The sequence below is a fragment of the Indicator indicator genome, chromosome 12 (assembly GCF_027791375.1).
Source record: "Indicator indicator isolate 239-I01 chromosome 12, UM_Iind_1.1, whole genome shotgun sequence".
NCBI lineage: Eukaryota > Metazoa > Chordata > Aves > Piciformes > Indicatoridae > Indicator > Indicator indicator.
In genome coordinates this window covers 21,137,899-21,158,949 of record NC_072021.1, presented here as the reverse complement: position 1 = coordinate 21,158,949, position 21,051 = coordinate 21,137,899, and the positions used below count along the sequence as shown (strand labels likewise).

Below are 21,051 nucleotides of genomic sequence, written 5' to 3'. Positions count from 1 at the left end.
TGGTGTGGCAGTTTCTTACGGCTGAGTATCCATGCAAAACAGTAGTCTCAACCTACTGTCGAAAGTATTGCTCATTCTGGCGAGTGATTTGCAAATGGTTACAGTGGTGTACTTTGTTTCCTACACCATGTGATAGGGAGGACAACCTTGGTGAAGGAACTTGCAAAAAACGAAACAAAAACAAAACACCAAAAAAGGCAAAAAACCAAACCAAACAAACAAAAAAAAAAAACAACCAAAAAAGAGCAGCTAGTGGTAGTGATGTACTGCTAGGATTATTCTTGCCCCACCAGCCCTGCAGGGTTAGACATTGTCCTTCCTTCTCAGGAAAATAAGATTGTTGCAGTTAATCTTCTTGGTAATGTATTAAGATGTTCTCTGATGATAGCCTTTTTTTTTTTTTTTCTCTAGTGTCTTACCTCATTGAGACAGAGGGAATGAATAAATTTGAATCTCATAGGAGATGACTCTTGTGTTCAACATGGTTTATTAGGCCATGCCTAAGATGGGCCTTACTTAGCTTGTGCTGGTCTGCAGTTTGGCTGTGCTTGTTTGAGCAAATTAGTGGATTTTCTCAGTGATGGTTACTTGCATCAGTGTCAGACCATAACAGCACATTTCTGTGCTGGCCTGAGTGATTTCTGTCCCTGTGAGTTTTTTGACTTCTTTGTATTTATGAAGTGACTAAGTTGTTGGGTTTTTTGTTTTGAAAGTACTTAACTGTTAGTGCTCACTGTCTTGCCCTTACGTTAACATTTACCTAATTTTGGGGGTACAATCTGCTACCTGGAGATCCACCTGTTATGAGTAAGTCATGCTTGGCTTTGTACCTTAGTGCCTCTTTTTACCAGCATCACTGGTCCCAGCTGTCACACTTTCTGTTAGCTGAGAAGGCTTCTCTATTGCTATTTACACCCATACTGCCTTAGCTGTTTACTTGCTTAGTAGCTCTGTATTAATAAAAGTAAAGGGAACAGGAGCATGTAAGAAGTTTTTTACCTAGCAGTAAAACAAAAAATTTAATCAAATAATACTATCTCCCCAATTTAAGACAATGAAGTATTTCCTACTGAAAGCAGGAGCAGGAGTCATTTAAAAATGTAATCTGATCTAATATTAGTAACAGCTTGTGCCTTCAGGGATCAGCATTGTGTCCAATCCACTGAATAAGGTCTGTCTCACATTAAATTCTGGATCCCTTTTAAAAAGATGGCTTCCTAGCATTGTTTCAGTAACTTCATAAAGACCCATAGTTTTCTACATCTTTTTCCCATTAATATGATCAGGCTGGGGAAAAGACATTGGCCCCCCAGCTGTCTTAAGAAGATGTTCTCCCTGATGCCATGAGGACCTTCATTGCGCCACCTTATGTCTTAAGCTTTCTATTCCTCCTTGCATGTATGGGCAGGAAAAAGCCTTTAGGGAAGTTTGTCATGGACAGATTGCCATCCATGAGCCAGAAAAATCTTGCTCTTGATTATTTTCCAACTAAGCTGGAAGGGGGTGGAAAAAGGGTCCCAAGAAAGCAAGGGAGCTTCTAGTCAAGGCCATGTTTTATGAAAAGAATCCCTACAGAAGACTTGGTATTATCAAGGCTGGAATTGTAAGCTGGTTTATGCCAGGTTTTAGTAATTTCTGAAATTTTGTCTACATACCAAGGAAAGGGTGCAACAAGTTTTCATTAACCCTTTCAAAATGAAGCAGCACACACCCTTGCTCTTATATTTAGGGAGAGAATTGTTTGGATTTTATTGGTTTGTTGGGGGAGTTGAGGAGTGAAGATGTTGTGTGTTCATCCTTAATATCAGGAGAGCTACCAGAATAATTTGCTTCTCCTAGATGAGTATATTTTTCAAAAGTTACACCCTCTTTTAAAAATCATCAAGGCAGACGTTGTAAAAGGCATCAACTAATTACAGTGTGTGGAAAGCACTGAGGGCAGGCAAAAGTTTGCATTGCAAGAAGTGGAAAAAATGCTGCTTCTGAGTGAGGTGGATTGCTCCATAATGTTTTCATTAGCAATGTGCTGCAGAATGATTTTTCCCTGTCCTAGACCTTCCTTTGGTGGCCTAAATTGTGTGGTAGCCTGAGAAGTAGGTCATGATGCAAAAGCATTGTGCTAGGTCCAGTGGCATTTTAGTTGATTTTTTTGTTTTGTTGGGTTTTTTGGTTGGCTGTTGGGTTTGTTTTTAAAAACTAATCTTATGTTTCAAGATAAATTCATAAAGCTCATCCAAGCCTTCATTTGATGTCAGTCGGAGGGTTGCTTAGGCATGGTATCCTTGTAGAACAAGCTGGTTTGGGCTGTTGTTTCAATGGCTTTGATTACCTGAATGGTGAATTAAATGTTAGTGCATGTCAAGCGTGGTTTTGTATTGCACCGAGTTAGCCTTAACCTTTTTCCTTCGGCAGGCTTTTAGTGATTCAAAACAGGTTAGTCCAGTTTAATGTAAAACTCTCTTAAAATCAGAGGTTGACTATCCTCTCAAGATCTGGAGTAAGGTTGCTCACATATGGAACTGTTAAGTCATGTGGTATAACTGCATTTTAAAAAAATTATTCGTGATCAAGTTTGTCTTTCACCTTCTTACAGGGTTAATACAGTTTTGGGTTTGGACATGAGCCAGCTGTGTGCCCTTGAAGCCCAGAAAGCCAACTGTACCTGGGGCTGTGTCAGAAGCAGCATGGTCAACAGGGGAGGGGAGGTGATTCTACAGAATCAGAGAATCAGCCAGGTTGAAGGAGACCTCCAAGATCATGAAGTCCAACCCATCACCCAACCCTATCTAATCAACTAGACCACGGCACTAAGTGCCTCATTCAGGCTTTTCTTAAACACCTCCAGAGACATCAACCCCACCACCTCCCTGGGCAGCCCATTCCAACAGGCAATCACCCCTCTACTGAAAAAAAAACACTTTTACTAGGCTTTAAACTAAAAAAGAATAGATGAGACTAAATATAAGGAAGGAGGAAACATTTTGCAATGAGGATGGTAGAATACTGGCACAGGATGCCAAGAGAGGTGGTAGATGCCCCATCCCTGGAAACATTAAAAATCTGGTTGGACAGGGCTCTAAGCAACCTGATGTAGTTGATGTCCTTACTCACTCCAGGGGGGGGTTGGACTAGATAACCTTTAAAGGTGTCTTCTAACCCAAAACATTTTCATATTCTATGAAAGCAGTAGTTAAATGTCTTCCTGTTTGCATTTATGTGAGAAATCTTAATGGGAATTTAAACAATAACTAGCTACTTTCTTGAACCAAAGGCCTTAATGACTCATGTGCTGGTGCTTCTAGAAGTCCTAGAGTTTCTTGAGTCTAAGCTTCTATGAAGGAAGAACTTAATCAGACCACAGAAGGATGTAGCCCCTTTGAACTTCAAGTAGATTAGTTGAGCACATTTTTCCAGCTGGGCCAGAAGCTCAGGTATGTTTTCTAAATGCTTTTCTTCCTAGTGCAGTGGCTGAACACTTGTCTTGACATGGGCAGAAGCAGCTTCCCCTGTGGCCAGTTCAGTTACTATAAACGGCTGCTAATAATTATCAACAGAGCCACAAAACAACTGGGGAGAAAATAGCTGCCTGTTGGCTGAGCAAGTTATGTTCTGCCTTGCATCTGGCAAGTATGAGGAAGCAGAATGTGATAGCTCTCATAGCATGACTGAAGAGCTGCCTTCTGCCTTCTGAAAATGAGACCTCTTAAGCTGGGCAGGTGAGTCTGCTTTTTGACCTTATAGCCACAGGGATCCACTGACAACTTTTTTCTGTTAGCTGCAGTTTTATGCTGGCTCTGGGTATTGCTACCCAAAGTAATACTTCTGGCTGCCCCCACTCCTTCCTTCTGTCCTTATGTTGGTACGGAGCCATGCAGCTGTGCAATCAGATAAAACCAAGCTGACTTTATAAAGTGTGGTTTTAGCTTCTTGAATGTGTTTTTGTCAGCTTACTTTTCAACCTAGATCAGTTACGCTGTCTGGTTTAGATGCTTGTGTGGCTGTGCAGGAAGGGGTGGGAGTGAGGAACTGGGGTGAAGAAAAGGAAGAATAGACTGCAGCTTTTAGAGGAAGTACTTGTTTATGCCAGCATAAAGCGATTGAGAAACCTGTAGTGTAAGCAGTAAAATAAGCCAGTAATGTGTTTTATGTGATATTCCTATACAAACAACTGACTGTAAAACAAAACTACCTTTGCTAGCAAAACAGGCTGTCCCAGCAAAAGTGTAGTTTGCTGTTAAAATTTGAAACTACAATCAGTTTTGTATTGCAAGGAGTATCTATCTGGTTTCAGCTGCTGCTACCTCTGTAGTGGAATCTGTTGTCCCTATCGCAGATCTGTAGAACACAATTATGGGTGAGTCATCTGTACAAAGTGGGAGGGATCACCATCTTGTGCTTGAGAATTGTCAAGTTTTTCTGAGGTAGTGTAGCCATACTGCAGAGGAATGAAGGTCAGCCTTGCCGTTAAAAATTGCTTTTTCACAACAATATGCTATTTGTCTACTGGCATGGCGGAGCACCAGAGGATTTGAACTCAATGTTACTAATTATCCTTGGACAAATGCCATTTTACTCTTGAAAAGGCACAAGTCCAAACAATGTATCATTTTGTAAGCCAGTCAGATGCTGAAGCAGAACCCAGTGTCCATTTTGCATTTAATCATGGAAGGATTAATAAATGTTTGTCTGAAACATAGGAATAGGAGTGTTCAGCCAAACATTTATTTAATCTGAGAAAAGGCCAGATAAACTCAGGATGCCTTTCTTTCCAATGCTAATGTTAAAGTTTTACTTAAATTGGTCTAGATAACTTCAAAAGATGGCCAGCTTACTTGAAAACCTTAGCATAAACAAACTTGGCAGAAAAGTTAAGTATTTGAGAAATAAATGGAAAGATGGGGCAGTTATAGGCTTGCCAGCTGAGCATGATTCCCAGGTAAAATAGTTGATTACTGACAAGCATATGTCTGGGATGCACTCACTGAAGAAGGGAGGGTAAGGTGTGCAAAATTCTGGAAGGAAAAAATCTTGTCCTATTAGACTGGCAGCTTCTGGACTCTTACACATTTCCTGTCAAACATTCAAATATTTCATGAAGTAGAAGTACATCTTCCTTGGGTTTTTTATCGGTGGTTTTCTTGATGTGTCATACAGAAGGGTCTCATTAGGATTAGTTAGTCATCCAATGACAACTGTGAGCAGAGTCATTAAAGCCTACTTAAATTCTGTAAGAACTGGCTCTTAGTTTTTTTGCCTTACGAAGTGGTAAGCAATGAAAAGACATTTGTATGCAGTCATGACTCAAGGCGTCTCTTCATCCTTCCTTCCGGTGCTAAGAAGATCATAGAATCAACCAGGTTGGAAAAGACCTCCAAGATTATCCAGTCCAACCAATTGTCCAGACCTAAGCAATCAACTAGACCATGGCACCAAGTGCCTCTTCCAGTCCTCTCTTGAACATCTCCAGGGTCAGCGACTCCACCACCTCCCTGGGCAGCCCATTCCAATGGGCAATCACTCTCTCTGTGAAGAACTTCCTCCTAACATCCAGCCTATACCTCCCCTGGCACAACTTGAGAATGTGTCCCCTCATTCTGCTGCTGGTTGCCTGGGAGAAGAGACCAACCCCCACCTGGCTACAACCTCCCTTCAGGTAGTTGTAGACAGCAATGAGGTCACCCCTGAGCCTCCTCTTCTCCAGGCTAAACACCCCCTGCTCCCTCAGCCTCTCCTCATAGGGTTCGTGTTCCAGGCCCCTCACCAGCTTCATTGCCCTTCTCTGGACATGTTCCAGTACCTCAACATCTCTCTTGAATTGAGGAGCCCAGAACTGGACACAGTACTCAAGGTGTGGCCTGACCAGGGCTGAGTACAGGGGAAGAATAACCTCTCTTGTCCTGCTGGCTACACAATTCCTGATACAGGCCAGGATGCCATTGGCTTTCCTGGCCACCTGGGCACACTGCTGGCTCATGCATGCTCAGGACCTAGCAACGTTCTTAAACTCTTCCTGGGATACCTCCCCTTTTTTCCAAAGGTGATACACCCTCTTTTTTTTCCCTTAATTCCTTTAGAAGCACCTTGCACATCCAGTCTGGCTGTCTCCCTCATCTACCCCTCTTCAAGGTAGAATTCTTTTAAACTATAGAACCTCTCTTTGAGCTAGAGTATTTCTTGCATCACTACACAGTTCCTGTGGAGCAAAACTGAGTGCTGTTCTTCACTATGATTCAAGGAGACTTGTATGTAAAAAAGTAATTATCATGTAAAAGGCAGATCTGGAAGACAAGAGATGGCTAAATAAGTGATTGGAAGTCAATGCAGCAAACTTTAAAGACCAGGATGGGAAGGGAGTAGTTTGCCTCTGCTCAGCCCCTCACCTTGTTCCTTTAGATATTAAATAGTCTTTGTACAGAACCATCTCCATCCTTTTCAGTTTGCTCATTCCAGTTTTTCTTAGATTGTGCTTATTTTTCCCTTCAGTATTTGAGATTTTGTCACTTGTAGACACACTAATCCTGTTGTCATGAATAGTTTCTTATACCAATAAATGCCTTAGGAATTGCCTAATGGCTTCAGAGGAAAGGCCTCCTAAAGATTCAAAATTTTCTCTTGGTGTCCAGTTGGGCCCATTTAACTGTTTTCTACTTGCCAAGCTTTATTACTGCTTACTAAAATACGTGTGATTACGTGAAACTTGCTGCATACTCCATAGCTTAATTAAAATCATATGCTTCAGCAAGGGTTCAGAAAATCTAGTTACTTGTCAAACAGTACGTGCCTTATTAGCAGGAGCTATCTGGAAACATGCATTAAAAATAGTTCAGTCTTAAAGGATTCAGGCAGGATTACTGTTAACACCATTTATTTTGGTATTGATGGGTTTGCTACCACTCTTCTGACCTCCAGGTGATAGTATCAAGTGCAAAAACAGTTCTTGTCAGCCCCTAAGTCCCAGACTAAAAGCATGCTGCGAAGCGTGATAGAAGGCATTTTCTTCAGGCATTGTGTTGCATAATTGTCTAGCATGGGCTTTTTGTGCATCTCTAGCATCTTAAGGCTTGCTAGGGAAAACCACTGAGTTTTGTGGGCCAGAAAGGTGACCTGTACAGCTATTCCTCTTCGAAAATGCATAAAGGCAGGCAGTAATTTTCCTGTGGTTCAATGTTTCACATTCTTTGTCTGAACACTACATATTTCAGGCACAGGATTGTTGTGATGCAGCCTTGTCAAGCCTGCAATATGTTTTGTGCTTCATACAGTCTTGTTATGACTTATGTATAGTAAAAATAAGGCAGTAAAAAATAAAACAAGTAAGATTACAAGCAATTTAAGCAGCTTGTATAACATTTTGCTTACAGCTTAGTTTTCAGACTATATTACTTGCTTGTTTTGTTGAAATATTAGCAACAGCTTTATAGGTTTTGTCATTGTTGCAATATGGCCAGAGGTCAAACTAAAACATGTGCAGTTCGGTTGAAGAAGAGCTGGTGTAAGCACTCCCCTCCTTCCGTAAACACTTCAAGATCAGGATTATTTCTTTATCTAAACTTCTCTTCATGCCCAACCTCTGTACAACACCCGACATGAACCTCTTTCTATGACTGAAATTCTTCATTCTACTTCCTTATTACTTCCTTAGTCATGAGAATGCCTTTTTAAACTTTATGGAAAATATAGTGAGAGTGCCTGGCAGAAGGGCAGAAGCATTCCTGAGATAACTGCTTTGTCATGCTTGTTTACTTTTTAAAATCATTGTTTACCTGCTATGTGGCTGGCTGGTCAGAAAAGTATAGATGAAAAGGAAGCTGTCTTGAACTCTTTGCCACCATCCCTCTTGGCATCTGCTTGAGGAAGGGATGTCTACTCTTAGTACCCAGTCTGCTGCCATGTAAAATGTGAGCTTAATTCATCCCTTCTTAAAAAAAAAGAGGTGGTGTGTTGCTTAGGTGCACTCCACACAGTAAAGCCTTTGAACCACGTGAGAAAAGGGACTGTATTGGAAATTGCCGTGGGTGTTCAATACCAACGTTTTTTACAGTTATTGTCAGTGAAGGTTTGTTTTGTGTAGATGCTGATGTGGGAATGTGCCCTCTTGTCAGAGAGGCTGCACAGAGACTCTAGATGCCCCTTTCCTGGAAGTGTTCAAGGCCAGGTTGGATGGGTCTCTAAAGCAACCTGGTCTAGCAAAAGGTGTCCCTGCCCATGGCAGGAGGACTGGAACTAGATGATCTCTAAGGTCCCTTCCACTCCCAACTGTTCTAGGATTTAGTATTTTAATCCAGCTTCTCTTTAGATGCCATCTGGGAGTTCTTTGCCTTTTTAAATAAAAGCATCTGTAATATTTACTTCCAGTAAGGAAGTAAGGAAGAATGTCACCATTCAAACATGCCAAATTCAGAATGAACTTAGAAAAAGCAACAGGAGAATCTAGATTGGTCTAAAATGAGTATGAACACAACCGAGCAGGATTTATGAAAGATCTGGAAGACCTTTCTGAAAGGCTCTTGTTATTCTCTGACTCTTGTGTTAGACACACACTTGGAGACAGATGAAAGTGGTGCAGGAAGACTAGCATTATGCTTACCACAAAATTGGCATAATGGAATGGTAATTCTCTGTTCCTTCAGATAAAACCTGTCCATTGTGCCTCTTGCTATTTTGCTTGAATACTGTAACTGCTTTCTCTGGCATGTTTAAAATGCACTGCTGTTCTTATCTGCATCAATTACAGCTTCAAAGTCTCCATCTATTATCTATTATTCCTGTCTCATAAATTATCTGATTGCTCCCCATCATCTTCTATTTCAAGAATAACTTTTCCAGTCATCCCTTAAGAGTCTCACTCAAATGGGCTAAACTTCAGAAATCCTCTTTTGTCCTGCCTCTTTATCCTTTCCAATGACCAATGCTCCCAATCTGGTGGCATCCTGCTTGCGTATGCAGGCTGCCCCAGTGCATCATGAAACACGCTGCTGTGATGAACTACCTTCCTCTCCATGCTTCATTCTGCTGCCCTGTAACTAGGTATTAAATGAGGTGTTCAGGGAAATTGAGTTAAATCTTTCATAGACATCAACAGAAGGGGAGATTAAGCATAAGAAAACACATGCAGACTTTAAAGCCATCTTGTACAGAAGTGTTCTGCATGGCCCTCAGTCTGTAAAACAGCACACAAGTTCTGAATGATTTCTGAATAATAGGTGCTGACATATAAACTTCAAAATTCTACTGACTGTAATTTTGCTTGAGTCTGCCAGCTATTTCAGTATTTTGAGTAGTCTGTAATTAAAGCAATTGCTTTTGCTTAGGAACTTGTGCTTTGTAGGTTTTGTTCACCCAGAACTTGTTACAAAAAGTGTATGTGTGGGGGTTTTTAGTACAGTATTTCATATTTATGATAAACAAATAGTCCTTCAAGCATGAAGCTGAAACAACTGGCACTAAAGCAAAGTAAGAGAATTGTGTCCTTTCATCTCCTGACACAAGTTCAACGCTTTACTAGCTACTGGAAGGAGGTAAATGCAGGAGCTTAGCAAATCAAATCCTGAATGGTGGAAAGAAATCTTTATAAAAACCAGGTGCTAATGACAAATTTGAAGAACTACCTGTCTGTGCCAAAATTCAGTAAACCAAAGCAGTGTGCCTCAACTGTTCAGGGTGAGTGGAGAAATCCTTCTAGTTCTGAGCTATTTAATGCTTACAGTTAAAACTTTGGACTTAGCTTGTAACACCTGTGCTCACTATTTTAATATCTGCCCAGTGATTTTTTTTTTTTTAAAGGTTTGGCTAGCTCAAAAGCAAATTATAGTATTAAGTTATTGAGGTGATCAAATCAGGGAACTCTGCTAATCTAGGGGAGCCTGACGAGAAAAGCCCAGAACAAAAAATGGTTTTGAACAGAAGAACAAACTATACACAATAAACCCAGTGGAGCTACAGCTCTATAGGAGGGTATGTATCAGCAACAGAGTGCTCAATGTGATGTTCCCATGCTGCACTTTTACTAGAACAGAATTGCTGCTGTGATGTGCTTTAAACTCCAAACATGTCATGTTTTTCTTAAGGCTCATTTTCGGGTTCACTGCTTAATGATCTGGTGGATGCTGTAGTTCACAAAGATTTTTTTTGTTGTTGTTGCCACAACTGAATGGCTGGAAACTGCAGTATGGGGACTTCAGGCCCGCTTTGCTGCCACAGCCAGCATCTTGTGGAACCGTGGCCCTAAGGAATTTTGTTCTAGGACATGGGTTTGGTCACTCTGAGTGCATGGGTGTTAATATGCATCCTGCTAGTACAAACACTATGTAATCTGAATTTATTAAAAAATTCTTCTAAGTGCTTACACACATTTTGAGATGGTACAGTATGTACAGCTACATAGACTGTTTATGAGATAGAAGGGAAAAGTAAAGGAGAAGCTTGCCTTGCCTGGTTGGAATATATTTAAATGATTTTCATGTGTGGTAGGAGATATTTGTATGATTCTAATCTTCATGGACGTCAGAAGCCATAGAGTGTGTGGGGCCAAGTTGCTCTGGTCTTGTATGCAGAAAGTGAAGATGGATGCATATGCTGTACATACCCTCATTAAAAGTTTAGATATTCAACTATAAGTCCTTAAAGTTATATATTCCTTATGGCTTATTTTCTACCATGATTGCTTGAGGAATATCTCCATTATAGCATGGTGTGATGGTTACTGCAAAGTAACTGGCAGCTTCCAAAAGTCTAAATGGAGAGTCTGAGTCTATGGTAATTGATGAATCATCTTCCTGGCATAGTACTGGAATATCCTATTCTGTTTCTGAAATGGAATCTGCATTAAAGCTCCCAGAATTTGTTAGTCTTGTGTTCAATGTTCCAAGGATCTCAGAAAAATACACTGGTATATTCTTCTGTGGCTTCATGTAGGACCACAAACTGGAGGAACTTAGGAGTACAGTGAAGCGTCATTTAAATAGAAGGAGTAACTGCATTTCAATGGAAAGTCCAGAGGTAGAAGAGAAGGTAGAATGAAAGACTTTATACTAGGTAGGCAAGGACAATGGAAAGCATGAAGCAGGAAATAGGGTATATGGTCAAGGGTGGGGGAACAATAACCTGAAAAAGCTACTGAAATTTTTAAATGCTTACTTTTTGTTGCAGATTAATCAGCCACTCGATGGGGATTAACAGTGGAGCACCTCTTTGTGTCGCCTTTCCACCTCTCTGTAGCAAGAATAACAACTTCAGCACTTCTTCAATAATAATTATGAAACTGATATTAACTGAATGGCAATTATGGATTTTTAACTCTAACTCACAGTAGACCAGCAAGCCATATGTTGAAATTCCTACCAAATAGCTTTTTGTTCTTGATGTCTCATAGCTATACAAGAAGTTGTACAAGAGGAATATAAGCATTACTTGCCTGAGGAACAGAAGCTGAAAGAGAAGACATCCTAACTTGTTTGTGGAGTTATGGTAGTATTATTTATATAGATATAACAAATATATTTTTTTTATGGTAATGAAAATGGCTCCCCAGAATGCTGACTCGGAATCTATGCAAGTTCAAGATCTACCTGTGGCACAGCTTCAGAAACCAGAAAACAAGGAGAATGAAAGTAGGGAGGAGACCATTAGTGAAGGATCCATAGACCGGATACCTATACGCCTGTGGGTGATGCATGGTGCAGTAATGTTTGGCAGGGAATTTTGTTATGCCATGGAGACAGCTTTGGTAACACCTGTATTGTTACAAATAGGTAAGTAATTCTCACTTCTGTTAATCAAAACTTGTATATTTTTGCACTGATTGAAGTCAAAGGAAGAGGGAAGTGCAATCTGCTACCTAAAACTACACAATGTAGAAAGGATTTGGGGTTTTTTTGATGGTGCCACAGACTGAACTGTTACTATGTTTAAGTGGGGAGGATTTCTATATGCATTTATCTTCTGTATAATAGATACACCCTCCGTAAAAAATGGCACCTCATTTAAGTCTAAAGCTCTTTATTAAAAGGTAAGTGTCCTGGAAACTAGAAACAGCATTTGAGTGTAAATGATGGCAATGAAGAATTTTTCATTTATGAAGAAGTGCTTCACGCTAGAGTATTTCAGAATAAAGAGATAAATTGGCTTTTCCGACTGCTAGTGAAATACTGCATTTATTTCAATCCACTAGTGAGTCTTGTTTTACGTACTTGATCTGTCTGGTTTATAGCATGTGAATACATATGAATAAACCATGATGCCAGCAGCCTCAGATAATGTGAAGGTAATGGGCTTTAGAGAAGGAATAGGCAGTGTCAAATTTCATGGTGAGTACTGTAATTTGGTTTCCAATAAGTACTTACACTGTTAACAGCATCCACTATTACCTTTATCAAACAGAGGAAATTGTGTTCTCTGTCAGGTATCAGAAAATATTACATGGAACTGAAGGGAAGTACCAGGCTGATGAGCATGCTTTTAGGAGTGAATAAATCAGCCATGTGTGCATTATATAAGTATGTGTATAATAAATGCATATTACATGTTTGATGTTTGGTTTGGCATGTACATGCAGTTGTGCCTTACAGCATGCTCAGTTGTGGCCAGACAAACATTCAACCAACTCCAAAAAAAACAATTCGCGGAATACTCTTTACAACATTGTTTCAAAATGTCAAGGTAAACATCTCAAACAAAACAGCTGGTTTTTTACATTTCTTATCCAAGTGTGCAATGTAAAAATTTTCAGTCTTCCTGCAGTTAAAAATGTGTTTTCATATGAAACTGCCAGTCAGCTTTTTTAAAATCGACAGGGGTCAGTAATCAGTGCCATGAGAGATGCTGATAGTTATGCTTCTGAGTTCCTGAAATTTTGCTTTTCAGAGTTCATCAAATGTCATTTTTGGATCTAAAATACATGCAGCTTCACCTGGGAACATTTATAATGCCCATAACTTGTTTTCATGTTTTGTCTTTTGGGTGAGCTGAGATTTAGAGAACTAAATAATTTGTACTAGCAGTGTTTGTTTAATTAGTGTCTACCATGAATGCATAAAATTACATACTGCTTTGCATGGAGAAACCCCCAGTTCTTTAAATGACCTGTACTTTTTCATTATCTTTCTTGGGTTTGCTGTAACTCAGATGTTTAAAATGCATAGCTGGCCAAACTGACTTTAACTTGCCATTACTGACCAGTCTACTAGTTCATGTGTCTTTTGTGAGCTCTTCTAGCAGATCTGTTTCCTCCAGATAATTAGTATCTCTTCCCTTCCGTCCCTACCTCCAGTGATCAGAATAACACTGGGATTTGGGGGAAGGGAAGAAAAGAGCTCTCCTAGAAAAGCAATCAACAAAGCAATGCAAAAGCTGTGGGGATGCCATGATGTGATGTTCCATGCCACAGAGATAAGAAATGGAGGTAGCTGGTTACAAATGCTAGCACTCTGAGAACTAAGTGAAATCTTTCATGCTCTGGCTCATGTTCCCTCAGCAGGAGAATAAACAATGTTGGATTCACTGAAGGGGTTAAGTTACTCGCAGGTGACTTATCTAGCCTGTTTGCTAAGTACTTCTTACCTGGTTTTGTTTACCTTTATCAACCTCAACATCTGTGTGCCTCAACATGAGCTATATTTATTCTTCACTGTTGTATATAGCTGTTGAATTGCTGCAATATTCCCTTTGCTTTTTGCTCTGTTAAAAGCAACATTCAGTTCTTTTCATTACCAGTAAATTGAGAAACTGTTTGAAGATTGGTACCTGGGGAAGTGTGGAGGCTCAACCAACTGAATTTGTTTATAATAAATGGAAAAAACAGAAGTCTTTTGGGTATGCACAAAAGACTCCTCCTTACAGGCAGATGTGTGTGCCTTGTTCTGCACCTTGGAGAATTTTGATTACTGAAATAATCTGAGATTCTTACTAGACACCACCATTAAAACCTCAAGCACATGAACATGATGTTACACGCTTTCTGCTTGCAGGTATTTGACTTTTCTAGCATTTTATATGCCCTTGATCATTGGTGTAGTTTTGATTTGGTAGATGTCCTTTGCATAGTACCTTTCAAATTCCAGTGATTGAATTCTTGATGTGTTTAAATTTTCTGAGGCTTTGCATTCTCCACAAAACTAAAGGCAGCAGTGACAGCTGCTTAGGTCAGTGAATACTATGAATTGGAAAGGTCTGGGAGTGCCTGAATTGCTGTATCTGTAGTGAAATAAATTCTGGTGACTTTATTTCTTTATTGTTATGCTTAGATTGATGTTACATTGCATTGTCAGAAATGCAGCTACAAATCTATAATAGCCTTGTAGTCATAACTGGGTTTTAGTAGCTTAGCAACAAGAACAAGCCAAATACATATTGCACTGCTTTTTATTCTCACTCTTTGATTTCTTAGTATCTGCAACTTAAGAGTTCAAACTGAAGCAGCTAACTCATTTAGAGGAATTTGGAGGGCATAAATATGTACTAAATATGACAGGTGGCAGGCTGACTCCAGGTGAAATTGTATTACTTGGCAGCTTCACAAGTTTTCATCCTTAGAAATCTCTTATCAACCTTTTTTAGAGACCAGTTCAAGCAGCATTTCCTCCCAGATGGGTTAAAACTACTATGAAATAAACTGTTGGCAGCTTTAGCACTCCAAGGTTACTTTTTCATCAGTCCAAGGTTTTTGAGAAATAGTGTTGTGTAACTTTTGAGTATGTTCTGTGCATTAACACCGTTTGCTTCCCCTGTCACGTTTCAGCCACATGCTATAAACCACACAGGAGAAGGACAAAGCATTTGTCTTCTGAAATGTCTGGTACTTAGTGCTGCTTATCTGTGTAAGGGAATTAAAATCACTGCTATTGTTTATAAATGACAGTGTATTTTCTTCCATCATTAAACTTGGCTTCCAAGGATTGAATCTCTAAAATTACTTCCAGCTCATAGGAGTTCATGGAAAATTTCAGTACATTTTAAGAATTTTGCAGTGGATTGAGTGAATAAAAGCGAGGAGAAACTGATGACTGGTATGGTGCAAACCTAGGAAACAAGGTTATTTTTTTCCTTAAATTTGTTCAATGAAATCACAACACATAGCTTTTGTTAACAGTTTGAACCATTAATGAATGGCATAGTTTGGTAATTTGAGATACTTTCAGTTGTAATTGAAGACCAGCTTGGTTTCTAATCCACCCAGCAAATACATTTTTAGTTCTTCTGAAAGATGGGATCCATGTGCCTGTTTCATTAAGAGTGTGGAAGGAAAAAATCTGAATTGTTATTTGAGGTGGCTGCTGCTTTCAGCATGAAAAATTTGTCTGCCCTAATGAGTAGTGGTAGCTGTAACCATGAAGTTTCATGTTTTGTTTAATATGATAAAAGCTTTGCCAAGCTTTTTCTGTTGCTTCAAAGGCTCTTCACAATGCTATTGAATGTTTTATGAATAGTTAATAGGTGCAGAATTTACTGTCAGCACCAGAACTGTTCCTCATTCTCCTGCATCAGGTAAATGTCTTAAACTAGTGTTTTTAAAAAGAAGCTGTACATTTACCTAAGGAAAAACATTAACAGTTTGAATGTGCTGCTTACTTTTGTCACTTAAATTTCAGGATATTTCTCTAAGATGATACAGGAATATTCTTGTTTTTTGTGCATTTCATATCCAAGTGCCTATCTGTGATGGCATTGCTTTGTTTTGCTGTGAGTTAATGAGTTATTTTAGTCTAGCATTAAATACTGAAATTGGTTGTTTTAAGCTTAACCCTGATCATGGTGTTCTTTTGGGGCAATAACACTTAAGGAACAGTGTTTCTGGAAACTGTGTTTTTCAGAGCTAGTTAATAGATTTTAATAACAAGACAGGCAGAGCTAAGCAGAGCAGAATACCATCAACTACTTGTTTGATAAAAAAAAATTTCTCTTGCTGTGCTCTTGAATCAGCTCATTTTATATGAGACAATTTTCTAATATTCAAAAACCTTCCAGCCTAAAGCTTAGCAGACCATACTTAAAGGGTCTTGAAATCTAGTTCATGTGAAATTGCCAGTATAGAAGTGTATTAAGCAATAATTCAAACTGCTGATTCTAAGAAATCTTGAAGTGGTGGTAGCTGAGCAGTCATTATGCTGAGGAGATTTAATATTATGGATTGAATTTTTACTATGAAGTACTGAATCTATCCATTCAAATTTAGTGTTGATACCTGTCTGAGAAGAATGCATGAAGGTAAAGAGGAGATTATGAAGAGGTATTTAGAAACCAGGCATGAAATGTTACAGATAAGTTAGCTTTTAGGTATGTTTCTTCAAAGGAATTAAGGTATCAGTTGCTGACTCAGTTCAGTGTGGAAAGGAATAGTCTTCCTAAGGCTAAACCAGAGATCAAAAGAAATTTAAAAACTTTAAAAGATCTGGTAAGGGAAAAGGGAACAAAGAGATTGGATGAGCTTTTAGAGGCTGCCTGTAATTTAAGTGAAAAAGGCTGATGCTGGAAAAAATCTTGCAGCTGGAGGAAGGTCTTCAACATAAAGCAGCACTGACTTGTTATTTCAGCTCGGCTTAAGTAGTCGACTTGATTCCTCATCTCTGCCAGGGGTCACATTTGTTACATGTATTTATAACTGTCTTTATAAAGCTGCATCTTACCATTTGATCTGTGCCTTCCCTTTCCTTGTTTTACCAGGCAGAAACTGTTAGTTTGAGTCGTGGTAACCTGCTCTTTGACCTGACCTGCTTTTAAATTCCTGTGCAATCTAGCTGCATCTGGACTCCCAGGTATAGCTGCATTTGATAGAGAGAATTGCAGGATCTGAATTCCTCCCTGGAAGAATTAATGGCTTGAGAGCTGGCATGTCCCAAGAGGGACACACAGCTAATGTAAGGACAAGAATTGAATTTACAGTGCAAGCACTGTTAGAATTAAAATTTTCAGCATTATTAGCTTTGAAGTTAGTCTTTAAAATCAAGTGAACTTTGTATTCAGATCTCAAGTAATAGAATGTATAAAACAGCAAATATTGTGCCTGAGGCACATGGTAATTGCCCTATAAAACCTCCCAAGCCATCATTACTTACATATTGACTAATTTTATTCCCAGTAAGGGGTTGTATAAGACTAATTTTGCTGTACTGTTGGTTTTTTAACCAACAAGTCAGGCTTCTGTTTCATGTATTGCTGTTATCTTAGATAATGCATCTTTTGACCTCAAATCCATAGCAGTACAGTCTTTGAACACACCTTAGTGGAAGGGCAGGTTAAGGGTATATTTAAGGCACCTTTGAAAGAAAGGTGCTGTGCAACAATTAACACTTTTAATCCTGAGGGCAGTTTAATCCTTGCTTTTTCATATCAAGGCAAATGCCACATGGCCTGGCAGTTGTGCAATAAGTTACAGAGCTTTTCCTTTCTAATCAATGTTCTGCTTTTCTTTAAGTAACACCTAATGTGGCTTCCAGAAGCATAACTGATAACACATGGCAGATTTTCAGCTGGGGTAACATGAGGATTAGTGCTGGCTTGAGGATTGTGCCGACTGTGTGGCTTTGGTTGAATAGCCTTACTCGGAAAGGGAAGTTGTGTGGAGGAGTTCAGAGGCTTCTCCCATAGCATGAAACACATTTCCTATTACTTAGCAGTAGATAACTTTTTGTCCCCTTTTTCAACTGAATAAGGTCTTCAAAAAAAGTTGCTTCTAAAATAAGTCTCATAGTTGCTCTGGTACCATTTTCTGCCATTCCAAATATTTAACAGAAGTCCTTGATCTTACAACTGTGTATTACGGGAATGGTAATTTTTTTCCCTGGTATAAAGTGTTCACAGAAAAAACTGCACGTGAGAACATTTTGAATCATGGAATAGTTTGGGTTGGAAGGGACCTTAAAGATCATCTAGTTCCAACCCTCTCCTCCCTTTTGAGAGCTTGTGTGATCTGAGGTTAGTATGAGTTGACTGTAAGTGACATGCAAGAAACTCTAACATATCTGAGAATTGTGGACTGACAGAAAAAGCACACTGCAAGACAAAGCAAGTAAACTGTACAGAAATGCAGACTGCCAGCTTTTATATAAGAGAGGAGATTTAAAAGCAATTTTAATTCTGTCATCTTTGTTTTTCTTCCTGCAGCAAAACACATCGTAGAATGTGATTTGTAGAAAGAGCTTGAAGCCTGCAAAAATAATCCTTCCTGAAGAAAGAAATTGACCTCTCTGCCCTTATGTAGATGTTTCTTTGTGCCAGTAAACCCTTCCTGTCCAGTGTGCTACCTCCTTTTTACCTTGAATGGCCAAGGTTTAAGGAGCTAAACTTCTGGGAATGACTTAGGAGTACTTTGACATTTGTATGCCCCTCGTTTCTAATTATGAGACTATAGTAAATTATAAGCAGAATTACTATTTTTTAATTTGCATATAAGCATATAGCTTTTACATTTTCTTTCACTCTATTAAAAATGGTTTTTTACTTCTTTTAACATTGAGTCACTGAATCATCTTGCAGTTCTTTCCTCCACACATACTGGACCCACCTTACTGTTATAGCTAAGCCTGTAGTTTTCTTTTACTTTCAAGGGTAGCTCTGGATAAGAAAGGGGCATGTATAGGACTCAAGCAACTGTAGGATCCCTCTATTTGTACTGCTTTCTAAGATTTCCTGTAGGTAGTGGGGAAAGGATGGGAGAAGTAGGGTCAGACTTTGGCCTGCTATAAATGTGCTAAAATTGAGCGGTTTCAAACATGCACCAAATTTGCAGAGCCCACATTTTTTATACTTCTGTCTAAACACCTTCCAGTAGAGCAAGACATTAAATGAGCCTGTGAGTGTGTGCACACAACAGCTGCATGAGCTTCAATTTCCTGTTCAGAATTTGAGTTTGACCCTCAGCTCTGACTGAGAGGTAATTTTGCCATAGTGATAACAGATGAAACACAATAGTGCTTCCATGCTCTTTGCTGAAGTAATTGCCACCAGGGCGATTTCCCGGCAAGCAATTGTCTTTTCTGCTTTTCTGTAACACTTCAGCTGTCTGAGTGGGGTGCTAGTAGTTGAGACTTGCAGAACCAAGATTTGGGTGCCCAGCTCTTGAAATTTGCAAGGCCAAGACTCAAATCAATGGTTTTCTGTTGAATGTGGATTGTGAAACAGGTTATGAAAAGAGAATGGCTGAGAACTCCTTAATGAACAGGAGTCTTACTTTTCAAGGAAATAAAATTAAGGCCACTTTTGAAATGAAAAGAATGTCAACAGGCTGTTGCCAAATCACATAATGCTTTAATAAAGCTTGCTTCAAGAGGATTGTCAAAACTGCAGCCCCTTAAGCTCTGTTCTCCTCTGAGTCTCCTGTGTGCTTGTTGCAACAGTCTTTCTGTTGTGATGCACCCTCTGGGACTCCATTTTAATCATCCATTTTTAACTGAACAACAGTTGAGGAGGTTTCAGATATGTTTCCTGCAGGCTATTATGCAAGAAATTATTGGCAAAATTTTGAGATGCTCATTCAGTTTGACAATAAAATTTGATACAAGTCCATTTAACTAAACAGGGAGAAACCAGGTCATAGATCTTGTTTACATTGGTTTAGATAAATCTCCCAGTAGCTAATGCCACTTCATAAACATTCCTCTCTGAAGTCTTGAATTAACAGTGGGTACAAAGCAGTATAGATGCCATTTTTTCCATAAATGAAGACAGCACTCTACTGTGCTAACATTTGGTGATGTTCAGTTGGAGCCTCATCGTGGACATTTTTCGCTATGGTAGATGCAGAGCACATAAACTGAGTATGACCTAAGAAATTTGATTTTAAAGGGTCTCATCAGACAAGCAGCATAACCTGCCCACACTCAGACCTGAAAGCCTTCAATGAATGGGCTGAGTAGGTGGTGAAAGGGAAAGGAAAGACTTTTAGCTGGGGGCAGTGATGGGCAGGTAGTGGTTGGCAAGGGCGCTAAAGTACTTAGCAAGTGCTGATAGACCTGGTTAGGTCTACCTGGTCATCTACCTTCAGCCTGCTTCATTAAAATGCCTTTTTTCTTTGTAAAATAAACTTATTACCTGAAAGCAAGAACTGCAGACTATACTGTCAAAAAATTCATATTACTGTGACAGACAATCTTCAGAAACAGCTTCCACACTCAGCTCCAGGAACTTTAACACGCTTCCAGAACAAGATTACTTTCACTTATAGATGTGCTGATACAGAGAAGGGTGAATAGAAAGAATCAGTCCCTACAGTGGCCTGGTTCTGTCCTCGGTGTTAGTTTTGTCTTTTCAAGTGTCTCACACCATGAGGCAATGCAATCTCTTTTAATATGCCAATAAATTTTGTATAGCTCCTGCTTAGATCATCTGTACCTTGAATTTCTGTCCTGATCTGGATCCCAACTTAAGTTCTTTGTCTCAAGTGCTAAACTGAACTGGATGATTTTCTATGTTCTCATGTGTGGACTGTTTTAAAACATGAATTTCCTCCAGAGGTCCTCCAGGGTAATCTGCAAATTCCAAAAATCTCCTGCTGGCTTTAAATGAGCTCTTTTCATAGAATCATAGAATCAACCAGGTTGGAAGAGACTTCCAAGATCACCCAGTCCAACCAATCACCCAGACCTGAGCAATCAACTAGACCATGGCACCAAGTGCCTCTTCCAGTCCTCTCTTGAACATCTCTAAGGACAGCGACTCCACCACCTCCCTGGGCAGCCCATTCCAATGGGCAATCACTCTCTCTGTGAAGAACTTCCTCCTAACATCCAGCCTATACCTCCCCTGGCACAACTTGAGACTGTGTCCTCTTGTTCTGCTGCTGGTTGCCTGGGAGAAGAGACCAACCCCCACTTGGCTACAACCTTCCTTCAGGTAGTTGTAGACAGCAATGAGGTCACCCCTGAGCCTCCTCTTCTCCAGGCTAAACACCCCCTGCTCCCTCAGCCTCTCCTCATAGGGTTTGTGTTCCAGGCCCCTCACCAGCCTCATCGCCCTTTTCTGGACATGTTCCAGTACCTCAACATCTCTCTTGAATTGAGGAGCCCAGAACTGGACAAAGTACTCAAGGTGTGGCCTGACCAGGGCTGAGTACAGGGGAAG

The 21,051-nt window shown here is 39.7% G+C and overlaps 1 protein-coding gene across 1 annotated transcript in view; it reads left to right on the top strand.

Annotated features, from left to right (window-relative positions):
• Positions 1–11,512: 11,512 nt before the first annotated feature.
• SLC45A4 (solute carrier family 45 member 4) overlaps positions 11,513–21,051 on the top strand; it is a 32,333-nt gene continuing 22,794 nt past the window's right edge. The window contains exon 1 of the mRNA XM_054385364.1: positions 11,513–11,750. Coding sequence (XP_054241339.1) covers positions 11,513–11,750 — 238 coding nt within the window. The remainder of the gene's footprint in view (positions 11,751–21,051) is intronic.